The sequence below is a fragment of the Lutra lutra genome, chromosome 10 (assembly GCF_902655055.1).
Source record: "Lutra lutra chromosome 10, mLutLut1.2, whole genome shotgun sequence".
Taxonomy (NCBI): Eukaryota; Metazoa; Chordata; class Mammalia; order Carnivora; family Mustelidae; genus Lutra; species Lutra lutra.
Window position 1 is genome coordinate 3,496,662 of NC_062287.1, and position 14,822 is coordinate 3,511,483.

The 14,822-nt window shown below is 40.2% G+C and overlaps 1 protein-coding gene across 11 annotated transcripts in view; it reads left to right on the top strand.

Moving 5' to 3' along the window:
- Positions 1–14,822, top strand: part of GRIA4 (glutamate ionotropic receptor AMPA type subunit 4) — a 398,776-nt gene that overhangs the window by 263,352 nt on the left and 120,602 nt on the right. For all 11 annotated transcript variants that reach the window (XM_047690816.1, XM_047690815.1, XM_047690814.1 and 8 more), the window contains one exon: positions 12,918–13,102. In XM_047690816.1, coding sequence (XP_047546772.1) covers positions 12,918–13,102 — 185 coding nt within the window. The remainder of the gene's footprint in view (positions 1–12,917; positions 13,103–14,822) is intronic.

Here is a 14,822-nt window from a genome sequence, read left to right on the forward strand (position 1 = left end):
TTTGTGAAATGATGACCTTGTAGGGTTTTGTGACTCTAGGAGGGAAGATCTTCGGCAAGCATGTAGATAGATCTAAGTAGTAATGCAAAAGCCTTCTCTCCAGATTCGACCTAATTCTGTGATTTAATGTTTGATATCCTTAGAGAAGACAGTTGTTGTATGTATGTCCTGAGCAGTCCCATCAGTAACCAAACTGAACCAGAGGGCAGCATTTGTAAACTGTTGCGAAGGAATCCACTGTGTTCATTATTGTAATCTTCTCATTTGGTGTAACGTTTGGCGCAGATCTGCCGGAGACTGCTTGGGGCAGGGTGGCGTGGGACAGGCGCGTCTCTTCTCTGTGAGGCTGGAGTGAAAGCCCAGAGCACACATCCCTAGCTTCTATGGCCGAAGCCATACACAGCGCTCCTGGGAGATCCCCCTGGTACCTGGAACACTTCGTAGGCAGGGATATTCCTAGGTCAAAAATGAATCCTTAATAGGGGAATAAAATTAATCCAAACAGAAGGGAATTAAGTGTTCAGTATATTACAGACGGTATCATTGAGGAAAATAAAAGGCAGACTTTAACATCAGACTGAACGAGGCTCTGCCAATTAATAGCAAAGCAATCTTAGCCAAGAATTTAACTTCTCCTTCATCCAGTTTGCTTTACATAAAATGAAGATAATAAAACTAACACCGTGCCCATAAAGCACTTAATATGATATCTGCTTCAGATTAGGTAGGGCTTCAATAACTTATAGGTATTTTTATTATCTTTATTATTATTATATTTAATCAGGTGGGGGAGGGGTATGACATAAAATAGGCAGAATTTTTACCCTTGCTGTGCAGTTCAGTCTCATTCTAGATTTTTTCCTTTGTGTTGAGACCAAACTAGGGAAACAAAAGTGAATAAGAATTCATGTCATGCTTAAAGAGAACTAGACAGATAAAAATAAGCAATTACGAATTATTAAAATCCAACATCTTCAGATCAGCAGCTGTGCCTCACTGTATACTTAGTACTTTCAAAAACAGCATATAGTGCTTGCTTGATCAATAATTTATTAATTAATTCAGTGAGATATGAGCTGTAATTACTGTACAAACACCTAGGGAAATTTAAAGAGAAAAGACAACTCCCTCTGAAAGGTCAGAGAAGTCTTCTTTTATTTTTCTTTTATTTTAATTCCAATATAGTTAACATACAGTTTAATATTAGTTTCAGGTGAATGATATAGTGGTTCACTTCCATACTTCACCCACCCATGTATCACTCCTTAATCCCCATCACCTGTCGCCCTATCCCCCACCCACCCACCTTCCCTCTTGTAACCATTAGTGTGTTCTCTAGAGTTAAGAGTCTGTTTCTTGGTTTGCCTCTCTTTTCTCCCCATTGTTTATTTGTTTTGTTTCTTAAATTCCACATATGAGTGAAATCATATGGTATTTTTCTTTGACTTACTTTTGTTAACATAATACTCTCTAGCTCCATCCATTTTGTTGCAGATAGCAAGATTTCATTCTTTTTATGGATGAATGATCTTCCATTGTATATATACACATATTTTTTAGCCATTCATGAGTCGATGGACACTTGGGCTGCTTCCATAATTTAGCTATTGTGAATAATGGTGCTATAAAACACAGGTGTGTGTATCTGTTTGGATGAGTGTTTTGCATTTTGGAGGTAAATACCCAGTAGTGTGATTACTGTATTGTAGGGTAGCTCTATTTTTTAACTTTCTGAGGAAGCTCCATACTATTTTCCACAGTGGCTGTACCAGCTTGCATTCCCATCCACAGTGTAAGAGGGTTCCCCCTTCTACACATCCTCACCAACACCTGTTGTTTCTTGTGTTTTCAGTTAGCCATTCTGACAGGTGTGAGAAGATATCTCATTGTAGTTTTGATTTGCATTTCCCTGATGAGTTATGTTGAGCATCTTTTCATGTCTGTTGGCCATCTGACTGTCTTTTTTGAAGACCTTTTGTTCATGTCTTCTGCCTATTTTAATTGTATTATTTATCTTTTGGGTGTTGAGTTGTAGAAGTTCTTCAATATTTTGGATACTAACCCTTTATCAGATATGTCATTTGCAAACATCTCCCATTTTGTGGGTTGCCTTTTAGTTTTATTGGCTATCCTACTCTGTACAGAAGATTTTTATTTTGATGTAGTCCCAGTAAGAGAAGTTTTCTAAAATGACCTAAAGCTGAGACTTAAAGTAAAAGTAGAAGTTGCAAGTGAGGCTGAAGAATACAGACTTCCTCAGCTCAAGGAATAGCCATCAGAACACAGTAAGCAAGAGAGAAAGAACCTGGTTTATTTGGCGAACTGCCAGTCTTCAGTGTGACTTGAGCAATGTGTAGCTCAGAGAGACAGTGAGAGAAATTGGTGTGGAAAAATAAGTGCTCCTCCCACCACCACCCCCAGTCATTTCTGTCCTATTCTTCCTTCATTTTTCTTCATAGAACTTACCACCTCTTTTGTTATGCTTTAAGTTTTGTGTATTTGCTTATTGTCTGCCTTAGTCTTGGAGTGTAAGCTTCATGGAGATGGCATATGTTACTGTTTTGGTTGTTCCTGTATCTGCAGATCCTGGAGCAATGGTCTGGCATACAGTAGACACTCAGTAAATATTCACTGAATGAAAATGAAAGAATAAGTAGGGACGTGTTTATGGAGGATCTTAAATACAGTATTTTAGGAGAAGTATCAGCAATGACATGACTTGATGGTGGAGGGTAGAGAAAAGTGATAAGTCCGAGAGTATCCCTTGGGTTTCTGACTAAACCGACTGAGTTCTTGGCTAGTGACCAAATATGTAATTCAAGAATAAGACTTAAGTTTTTGTTTTCGTCTTTGAGAGGGTATGGGATGTTGAGTTATACGTTATGAGTCTCCTAGAGTCATGGGGAGGAATTCCCTCAACTACCCAGAATTCACAAAGTACATCCCTCAAAGGGACAAAAGCATTCTACATTCACTCTGCCATGGAGAATAAAAGGATTTTTCTTAACAGCTATGGAGCAGATTACTATATGTAATAAAATCCTATATTCACCATCTTCATTGCATAGAAGTCAAAAGTGGTTGATTAAGAAATTGAAATACCTTGCCTTAGAACCAGATAGTTGAAATGAAAAACACAGTTGTTGCATTTGAAAGTAGCTGAGTTGACCACTGAATCCATCATTTGTCACTTGGCATGCTGTTCAAGAAATCACTCTTTCTTTAGATGATCACCTCAGTGTCATTTCCCCACTAAAGAAATTTAATAGTGAGTAATCAAATGTATTCACTCTCAGTCACTGACATGAGTTTACAATTACTTCTTGGAATTGAGCGAGCCTCAGTGGGATATAAAAATTAGGCTAATCATATGGTGAATACTTACTTCATCCTGTGTTTGTTCCCGCTAGGAACAGAAATTGTCTTGATAATTGTATGCAAATCCTTTCACCAGAATCATCTAAAGAAAATTATGTACTGCTACTCCTTTTCTAAAGAAAAGACAAAAGTAACGTTTTAAAATATCACTTTCAAATCAACCAAAATGAATGGTTTTGGCTTTGTGTGCAGAAGCCAGATCCAAATTAATATTATTTACAGTACACAGTCTGGCATGTGAGGGTAACAAACTGATATTTAATATGTTGTGTAACACTTCTGTGTGTTTTGTTGCTAGTGATTGCTTTCATGATTAATTAATGAGATCTATTGGACTCAGACTTCAACATAGGGTAGAATAAATTAATTGGGTCTCTTCAGAACGAGCATTCTATACGGAGCATTGGCTGTCCTCAACCAGTGAACCAGCTTTTCAGGGTTAGCTGAGGATTTGTTTTTATAAACCAAAAGTATTTCTGTGTTTAGCATTTAGAATAGAATTTTTTCTAAAATGGATTTCAGATTTCCTTTAATACTGAATTTTTTTGAGGCTTATTTCAGCCTTTGTTAATGACTCAAGATGGTTGCTGTAAAGATTGATAATGGAAAGTGTAGAGCAATTTCCACAGATACCCTAAGGAATGCTGAGATGTGCAAGGCTCTTGGCTCCTACAACTCATGACCTCCCTTGGGCCTGTTTTGGGAGTTTTTGCATTTACCTGCCACATTATTTTTGCATCTAAATGCATAAATTAAGTAGTTTTCAGGCCACTCTAATTCCTTTGAATATTACTGACCATCAATTCAGAAACCATTTCTAATGAAACAGAAGACATTGCTGAAATTCGAATATTTTAGACTAACAGAAATGACAGCCTCATATGGTTCCAACCTGATAAAATGAAAATCTCCTGGCTCTTCAGTGGGTGAGTACAGAATGAGGGGGAAAGGATAGAATTTGGAGAGAAGTGAGCAACTGACATTGTCCTTTCTTCCTGTTTGTTTGAGAACTATTGTAGATTGGAGGAATTACTGCATTACTGAATTACTGCATTACATTAGATTCATTTTAGTAGCCTCCTGTTTGGTTCCCTTTCCTCCTTTATTTGAGTCCATCATTATAAATGCTAATATTATGGAAGTAATTTTATAATCTGTCTCGTATCTGCTCCAAAACCTCCATGTTTCTCTGTGGCCCCCAAAGTAAAATTTAACTTTCCATTTTTAATTATTCAAATACATTCATTGAGTGGCTTTTAGTCACCAGGCGCTCTTCTCACACAGTGAGCAGCATGAAACTTGCCTCCCTGCATGAGCTTGCCCTCTAGTGGGGGCAACAGATGATACACAAGATGAATAAAATGCATAGTATATTAGGTGATGATGCTAGGGAGAAAATACCACAAAGAAGGTAGTGTGTCAGCTCGGGACAACAACATTGACACAGTGGAGAATGAGATGGGGATGCCCTCCTTGAAGAGGGCAGGTGGGTTAAAGACCTGACGGAGGTGAAAGGATGAGCCTCCCAGACCCGCCTTGCAGAGCGCACTGCAGGGCAAAGGCTGGTGGAGAACAGAACTGGAGGGAGGGCAGTTCGCCGGCTGTGTCTGAGAGCAAGTGAGCTGCAGATGAGGTCAGAGAGGTGGCAGGCCGTGTGCAAGCAACGAGAGGGCTGTGAGCTCTGAGTAGGCTGGTCTGCTGGCTCAGAGCCGTGCTGTCACCAGTCTGAAGGGGGCAAAGGCAGAGCAAGGACACCTGTCTCAGGAGAGGGCTACAGATTGCGGACAAGAGAGGGCGCTGGTTTGCACGTGGGTGGCGGCCATAGTGGTATTTGGGAAGGACATTCGATTCTCTGAGTGCTTTGGAGGAGCGCACTGACAAGACTACGCTAACATGCTAGCTGTGTTCCTGAGAAGAAGAGGGACCCCGGCAACACAGCCTTGACCTTACTTTCCAGTCTCATCTGCAGCTCTCCTTGTCCCCTAACACGGGGTTCAAGAGCCCCTCCACTTGAGAATGGGGACCTGAGTTCACATCGTAGTTCTGCCACTTGCTAGGGCTACCATCACATAGCTCACCCTTATCTCTGTTCCTTCATCTACCGGGTGGGGATGATCAGACCTACTTCACAGGGCTGTCCTGAGGTCCAGCTGAATTGTCAAAGGGTCATAAAGCTTAGTATCTTTCTGAACCCACCACACCACAAACCAGTCTCTTGACAATTAATAATCTGTGAGGCATTCCTCAAGCTTCCTGCCACTCAGCCCTTAGCTCCTGTGCTCCTCACCATCTCCGTCCTTCAGACCATCTTCACCTGTCATTCTCTCTGCAGAGAAGTCCTCTCTCTGAGGGCCTCTGTCCCTCCTCTCAATTCAACACTTTGCTTTCCCAAAGCATTACCATGTGGAGGAAGTTTAACGTACAAAATTAGGTCTTAAGTACTTTAAAGTTTTAATATGAGACAAACATTATTTGGTTGCCTCTTAATTCACAGATCTGCATTTTAATCTCCTTATAAAGATACAATACTTAGAGCACCTGGGTGGGTCAGTCAGTTGAACGTCTGACTCTTGATTTTGGCGCAGGTCGTGACCTCAAGGTCCTGGGATTCAGCCCTGCATTGGGCTTCAAGCTCTGTGGGAGTCTGCCTGGGTTTCGCTCTCCTTCTGTCCCTCCCCACCCTCCTAAAATAGATAAATTAAAAAAAAAAAAAAAGATACAGTGGTTGCATTTAGTACAAATTCAAATTGTGAATTTTTTATAGTGTGATATAAAAAATATATAATCAGAACTGTGACTTTTACATAGTGTGATATTTAAAATTGATAAAATCTCAACTTAGGAGCAAAATAATGACCATATAGAAATCATTCCAGACATTTATTCTGATTAGGAAACTAGTGTTTAGTTATTGGAGTTTAAAATTATTTAAAATTTTCAGGAATGCCTTTCTTACGTGAAAAGAGATTGTCGTCCACTATGAAAAGATACTAATAAATGCTCATAGTGCTGAGGAGATAGATGATTCTGGGGGCAAACTTGCAAAGATAACCAGTTTATTCTTAGAGACTATTCAAAATCTACAGAGACGGTCTTTAGAAAAATGGATGCCTGTAGCAAGAGAGAAAATTGGGTTTCTCAAGCCTGTGTTAATCTAGCTTACTGGTTTGGGTGAGGAAGGAGGTGGCTGCCAGGCCTTATCACCAGAAGTCACTTGACATCGGAAATCCAAGTAGAAAAGTATGTGCTTCTTCAGGATATCATAAAAGACCTAATTGCCCTCTGAAAACAGGATTAAATGACCACCAATAGAACAGATTGATGTCACGCCCAAATCCTCGTCCTCCATATCCCGATGTTACATGGATCACCACTAAGCAGAGTCATCCTTCCCCCGTCTAGCATCCACTCCCCTTCCCCTGTCATCTCAGCTGGGTGACTTCAGTATGGGCTCCGAATGGGCTTTCCTGTTTCCTGTTAACTCCATCTCCTGTATTCCCACACCTCAGCTGAATGGTTGTTCTGCAGCACATTTGTCATTCTCTTCCTGAAGTCCTTGAGGAATAAAGACCAAATTCTGTGATATCAGAGAAAGCCCTAATGACACAACCTTTGCCTGTTTCTCTCTGCTGCCTTTGGACCCCTTCCCACAGTCCACACCAAATCTGTCCATATCCTCCTTGTTCTTCAGAACACATGAGGTAAACTGAAGTGTTTGAGGTTCCCAGATGTGACCTGTCATGCTGCTTCTCACTGCCGAGCCTTGTAACATTCTGACTCCTGTCTGTGAAATTCCCTCTAATTCATTCGTGCATTCAGACAACTCTTTGCTGAGCATCCACTGAGCACAGGGACAGTCTCTAACTTCATGGAGCCTACAGTAGAGGGCAAAGACCTAATCGGATCATCATTCAAATACATAGAAAGTGAGCTAAAAATCTTGGAAACAAATGTACGGAAAACTATGAGAGCTTGAAGAGCTAAGGGGGAAAGTGATCTAGTCAGGGTTAAGTGATGTTTGCAGTGAGCTCTGAAAGATGAAAGAAAGCAAAAGTGGAAGGAAGCAGTTTTTTTTTTTTTTTTAAAGGGAATAGCAGCTTTTTGCAAAGGTACTAAGGTAGAAGATGTGTGGTACCTTCTAGAACATCTGAGAAGGGCAGTGTTGCTGGACGATAAAAAACAAGACATTAATGGTCTAAAATAATACTGGAAAGAGGGAGGAGACAAATATGATTTGGGTATGTATCAGAGAAGAGTAAGAAAATATGGGGCACTGCAGGGAAGTCCATAGAGTTTCTGTCTATAAAAATGAATCTAGTATGGAAACAAGTGATTATATAAATAATAGGTTCAGGCATTCTTTGTGTTGAAATGAAATTTTCCAGTGGCCTTGTTCTAGAAAAGCCCAAGAGAATGAAGAAAAACATGGTGTTAGAGCATGTCTGGAGGGAGGTGTTCAGGGCCTTGAACCTGTGGCAGATGGTTGAAAATACTTGCAGTACACCTGTATTCATGAGGGTTAGGCTCATTTGCAACTAACAGGAACTTTAAAGAGTTAGATGACCAGATTTACCTGTAAGATGGCATCTGAATTAAATATGCACATGGAGTGTCGGGTTCAGGAAACAATAAATGTTCTTGTCAGAAAATACTAGAGGCTTTAGGGAAAATCCAGGACCCAGAATGACCATCTTTAAAGATGGATTTTCTGTTTTTACTGTTGATTATAGACAAGGGAAAACTCAAGACTTTCCATCTCTGTCAGGTTTGCGTGTTTGGCCTCAAACTGCGTAAGTTAGAAGATCTTTGTTTATTATCACTCTGCCCTTCTTGAATTCTTTTTTTTTTTTTTAAAGATTTTATTTATTTATTTAACAGAGATCACAAGCAGGCAGAGAGGCAGGCAGAGAGAGAGAGGAGGAAGCAGGCTCCCCGCTGAGCAGAGAGCCCGATGTGGGGCTCGATCTCAGGACCCTGGGATCATGACCCGAGCTGAAGGCAGAGACTTTAACCCACTGAGCCACCCAGGCGCCCCCCCTTCTTGAATTCTTTTTTTTTTTTTTTTTAAAGATTTTTTTTATTTATTTATTTGACAGAGAGCACAAGCAGGCAGAGAGGCAGGTAGAGAAAGAGGAGGAAGCAGGCTCCCTGCGGAGCAGAGAGCCCGATGCGGGGCTCGATCCCAGGACCCTGAGATCATGTCCTGAGCCGAAGGCAGTGGCTTAACCCACTGAGCCACCCAGGCGCTCCCCCCTTCTTGAATTCTTGAATTCTTGAATTCTTGAATTCTTGAACTGTGCATAGAATAAATGCTGTAGTCACAGCTGCAGATCATTTTAACTGAGCTGCAAGGTTGGTTACTCCTCCTGTGTGCTGAGACCTTGGAGTCCAGACAGGAGGCTTTGAACAGGTTGTTTTGGTGCTAAGCTGCTTTGGAACGAGTCCAAACTAAAGGGCTGCTAAATCCGTTTGGCAGTTCCAGCATGGTGGCACTCAGTGCAATGCGGCCTCTGTCACCTCCATCCCTCTCAGACTTAGGTTAATACGTAGCACGGCGCATACTTCCAGGCCTACATGCTAGTGTATGGGGTGCCGGGAGTTGTGCCCAGACTGGAGACATCGGTAGTGCCGCGGTGGGTGCCTGCGTACCGGTTCCCAAGGTTGATGGGAGGGCTGGTACTTGGAGTAAGAACCCGCCACCGCTGCGTCCCTTTGCCGCTTCTCCTTTGGAAGCTCATCAACACTCCCCTCTCCCCAACCATGGGACAGACCCAGTCCTCTCTTTCCACGCTGGTTCCCACCACTCCGACCTTGATGATTCTCTGTCCCGCCCTTATCCTGCTGGTTCCCACAACGTAGGAGCTTCTCCATCCCATGTGCATCATCATGGTCCACCCTTCATGGCATTACTTCATTCTCCTGATGAGACTCCTTAGGAATGTCTGCACTCTCACCTCTTCTCATCTTCTCCTCAGTTTCTTAGCTGTCCGAAACACGACTTCTGTACTTAGCATTCACTGCTCAATGTACCCGTGAACTTCTAATTAAAAAGCACTATGAGCACTTTTCAGTCTTGATCGAAGGGAAGTCTTTTTAACAGCTTATCAGTAACTCTCTTCTGTTTGAAATTATATGCACCCTGACATAAATTTCTCCTGATTCTCCTCCTGCTCCTCTGTGTACAGATAGTTGAATCAAATAACTCTCGAAAGAGAGAACATCAAATAAAATAAAACCCAGCTCGTGTTGCTAGTAGCCACATCTCTGGATGGTGCTACTCATCCAAAATAGGTCATTCCCCATGGATGATAGAAACATTGTCGCTGTGCATGGATGCGGTCATTCGGGACAGCTTGCATCACTGTTATCAATTACCAGCATAATTGATAATATCATCACATCGCATAAAAACATTTTAAGCAGTGTTTTTATGTATAACCAATAGTGTTCTTTAACAACTATGAAAAGCCTTTAATTACTTACTATAATATAGTACTGTGATTTTCTCCATGGTACACTTTCACCACTATTCTGATAAAATTATTTTGGTGGTTTATACAGTACTGTCATTTGTGTAATGGTTAGTTATTTAGTAAGTGACTAGATAGTGAATTCCTTGTAGAAACCAGAATCTTGTCTTTATCTTGGCAAACCTTAAAGGATCTTGGATATAGTAGGTTTTTAGTAAATTATATTGAATTAAAATGTTAGGCAGCTTTTCTAAAGTCAAAGCGAGACTTAAAAGATCCTTTACAGTAGCAAAGTCTCCGTTAGTCTTTTGATATGCACCAAACCCTGCAGTATTCATAGCCAACAATATCACATTACAGATTTTCTAATAACTAGGAGATAGAAATCATAGCCGGATGTAGAATTAGTATGACATGACTTGTGATTTTCTAGTTTATGTAACAGCCAAGTTACATAACCTTAGACTCAACAGCAGTATTTTCTCCCAACTCACAACATATTCCCAACTATCTTGGCAAATAAATAAGACACACACATCTGAGTAACACTGAACAAGAGAGTATATGAAAATCAAACATAGCTTATAAAAGAATTCCAGCTTCCAGCCTATAACTGCATGTCCTTTGCACTGCACTGCAAAGATGCCATTTATTTCTGACTATGATTAATGGTTCTTCTTAGCAGCCAACTTTCTTTGCCATTTAACAAAGATTGTGTCCTAGGGTTTTCTTTTATTTCAGTTCTCGTGTCATTTGTAAATTAGACAAATTGTATAACAAAAATTTGAATTTGAATTACAGTTTGGTTTATTAGTGTGAATCTTGAAGTATCTCTTACACAACTGGGAACATACATTAATTTCATCAGAAGGTTTGTGGCTGTACAATCTGTAAAGGTCCTATAGGCAGGAAAATAACAACGTGGATGCCTAGTAGTGATGTGAAGCCTGATAACCACATGATGCCAAAAATAAAAAAAAAAATAAAGTAAAAAGGCAATATATAAAGAACACCGCCAAGCTGTGAATTGATCCTAGGGCACAGGACGACTACTTTGATGTGTGTGGTTAGTATTTATCATTTTTTTTTCAACATGCAAAAAAAAATCAAATGATATGTCTTTGAATTATTTTGGCATGACACTAAATAAAAGGAGAAAGAGGGAAAGTAAGATGTCAATTGGAATTTTTTAAAAGAACATGTTCATAGGTGTCAAAAATGAATAAAAGGAACATTGCCTTGCTTCCTATCAGAGAGCAAGTCCCTGTAACAGAATAAATGAGGCCTGAGCATGTACACGAAGAGAGCACTCAGACCATCCTGTTACCTAGGTATCAGACAGCAAACAAGGGGAAGAGTCCTGGGCTTGGGGTGGGGGCTAAGGGGAATCTAAGTCAGATCCAAAAAGACGGTTACAGGCATGCGTTACAAAAGGGAAGACTAAATGGAGCACTAGATAGACCAGAATAATTACAGAGTAATTAACATGCCCTCTGTCTTCCTCTGGGGGGAATTTTTTTTCATTTAGATAAAAATGAATCCTGACTGCTACAGTATTTAATTTGGCAGGATACCAGGTAATTTATATTTCAAATATGATCTCATCATCGGTTCCATCTGTTGATATTAACCAAGCAACCGTAACGTTTGAAGCTCTGCCTTGTAGAAAATTTACCTGAAAATCAGAATCCTTGAATCTGAGAGACTCATACCAATCAGAAACCTGAGTAAATGCCCTCTTATCTTACAAGTGTGTGCATTCATTTAAGTCTTCACTTTTAATCCACCCTGTTCTACACTCTGACTCCAGGGATCAAGGAAGGCAGAAACCACAGTCAGCTGCCATAGGATGAGCTCAAATCAGTGCTAGACCTTCTTAAAGAGGACCAGCATTTTTTTCCTTTTCATGCTAAGCAGCAAGTGGAAAAAAATCACTGGTTACCAGGCTCTGATTCTAACCTGTTCCTATTTATTGGCTATTCATAGTTTCAAAGACTTTTCCCTTCTTCTTATAAGCCAGTTAAAAACTGAGAGCTGGAAAAAGCAAGACTTCTAGGACAGTGTTGGCCTGAAGAAACACTCTAGGAGCTGTGTTCCTAAGTTTGCCCTAGCTTCCCTAACCCAGACCCCGAGACCTTTGACTGGGCTGGTTGGTACAGGGAGATAAGGACCAACAAGAGGGCACAGACCCCCCCATTCTCTGGAGGACTGTCTCCAGCTAGCGAACATTCCCTTTTTCAGCAAGCTTGGGTGAGTCTTCTCAACCTTCAGGACCCAGCGCAAGTTGTTCCTCATCTTGCTGATGCCCCAGCGGGCAGATTTAACCAAACCTTCTTTGGGCCCACAATGGACATTGAGTACAGCTTTCATTACAGTATCTTAAACTGAGTTGCATTTGTTTATTTGAATGTCTTTCCTCCTCTACTAGATTATGAGTTTGAGTGCCTGGTGCCTCGCCTAGTAGCCGTTCAGTTCACCCGCTTTCTGCATGACTCCTGCTAAAGAGGCGAAGCGTTAAATAATGCCTTCTCCCCAAAAGAGGTGGGGGTTGGGGGAAAGATAACAATGGCTCCTCTGTTCACAATAATGGATCCTCAGCACACACTGCTGCGTTAGATTTTAATATCCTCCTTTCCATAGCCGAGCCCAAAGTGTCGCTACCGCCTCGCTCAAGGGGAGCACCTGTTCAAAACAGATGTTCAAAATTAATTCTGTCCAGCGAGTAGAATTAACAAAAATAATTTATGAAATTTTTATTGCTTACAGTAGTACTGAGTTTGGTTTTTGGTTTATTTCATGAATATGTCTAAAGCAATGTGATGTTCTCTCTACTAGAGGGATTGTGAGAGTTTATTCAAGGCAGGCTGTTCTTCCTTCATCCAAGAAATATTTTTAAGGGGTGTTGCCCCCAAATAAAAGAACAACCACTCAGATCTTTAAATTTCTCAGCATTTATTGTATATTTGCAGCATAAAAATGTTGACATAGACTCAGTGCCTGCATAAGTTATTAAGGAGGAGGAGAGAAAGTATGTTTTTAGTAACCCTTCTGGATTTCTTTCCTCACTAGGGTACTCAATACTTCAAGCTATTATGGAAAAAGCAGGACAAAATGGTTGGCATGTCAGCGCTATATGTGTGGAAAATTTTAATGATGTCAGCTATAGGCAACTTCTAGAAGAACTTGACAGACGACAAGAGAAGAAATTTGTAATAGACTGTGAGATAGAGAGGCTTCAAAACATATTAGAACAGGTAAGTCCTGGATTTTATATTATTATTACCCTAGACCTTCTACAAAAAGTTGACTTTTGATTTACTTTTCTCCCATCAGTACTTTCTCCAAACCATTCAGTCTGAAGTACGGAGTTCAGGCATTTTCATTCCATGATTCATCTCTAAGACTAAATCGTAATCCTTTATCACCAAAGGCCATTTTGGTTCATAGGTCTCAGTACAGTGAGGAGCACTATTTCTCACACATTTTAAAGACCTACCACATAGTAAGGACCTTTTGTGAATCACCAAGAGCTCTTGGCCTCCTACGTTCATAAATAGAAGTTTTGAAGATTAATGCCATCGAGAATCTTAGAGAGTTTTAGTATTCATGACTGTGTGCCTTTTGTAACCTTTAGAAAAAGCGCTACATGAGAACGAACATGAAATAGTAAAGCATGAAATAAAACCAAGTTAAATGGCATACTTCTTCTAGATGTGTAGCTCATCTTCTTCTGATGTTTTAAGTGCAATGCCATCACAGTGAGGATGGTTTTCAACTCTCTTCACAAATGAGTCTTTCAACAAATACTCGTTGATTTGATTTGAAGTAGATAGGAAAAGGTAAAATTGAGCTTTGTTATTGTGTTAAATGATAGGAAAATCTCATCAAATAAAGGGTATCATTTGCCTTCCTCCTCACCCCACATCTCCATAAGCTTCAAGTCGTATTTGGCCAAAATTGCGGTGAATGAATGCCACCTAGTGGTTTTGGGAATGTTTGCTCCTGCCTTATCTATAGTAAGCCATTCGATCTGAGACAGTACTGTAGTAGCAAGATGTTTTGTTACTTTGCTGTGTACAGTATGCATGATAATATGATTGGATTTGTAGAAGTAAACTTAGCAATTTGTAGCTTTATTTAGAACAAGAACTTAAGTACTCAACTAGAAAAATCAAAACTGAAATATGTTTTAGAGATTCCTGTTTCATATTGAAGAGCCCTACACGAAATGCCTTCCAGTTTCCCTCAACCTTATCAGAATTTATAACAGTTAAAAGTAAAAAAGCATGGCGTATTTCTTTTCAAGGTCTTGTGAAGCCAGTCTATACTGTAAGAGGAAATGACAGTATTCAGTTTGTTAATTTTCATGGAAGAAGAAAAAAATCTTGATTGAAGAACTATGTTTATATTATATTGGAAGACAGTCATTATAACCCTGTATGTCACTTAGGTTTATTCCTAAGGGACTCCAAAAAAATCATTAAGGTTGCAACTATTCAAGGTATCTAGAAATTTTCAGCATGTATTTATGGAATCCAAGGAAAAACTTTCTGACTTGTCATTTCAGCTCCAACTCTGACTTTCTTAAGACACTCATTTCAGCTTAAACTGTGCTCTCCCTCCCTCTCACGGCTACCCGTGTTGAGAGTTTGAGTTGTTTGATATGAACAAATGAAGCTTTGTAAATACCTCCTCAGGAATCCCACAGAGCAGTTAGTTCTGAGAACTCCCAGAATTGCCAGGTTCCTGTCAGAGGGAAGGAAGGCTCAGAAAGACCCTCCACTTAGCACCTGTGCTTAAAAGACTGTGTCTGGAGAAGGCAGTGCAGGGCCTACAGCCCACTTACTCATTTCAGAGGCTTAGCTAGTTTCTAAGAAGAATATCGGAGTACCCCAGTGCTTTGGATAAACTCTTGCCTTAAATAAAATCTTGGCAGGGGAAATGATAGCTTTGCTTTTTTTTTTTTTTTGTCAT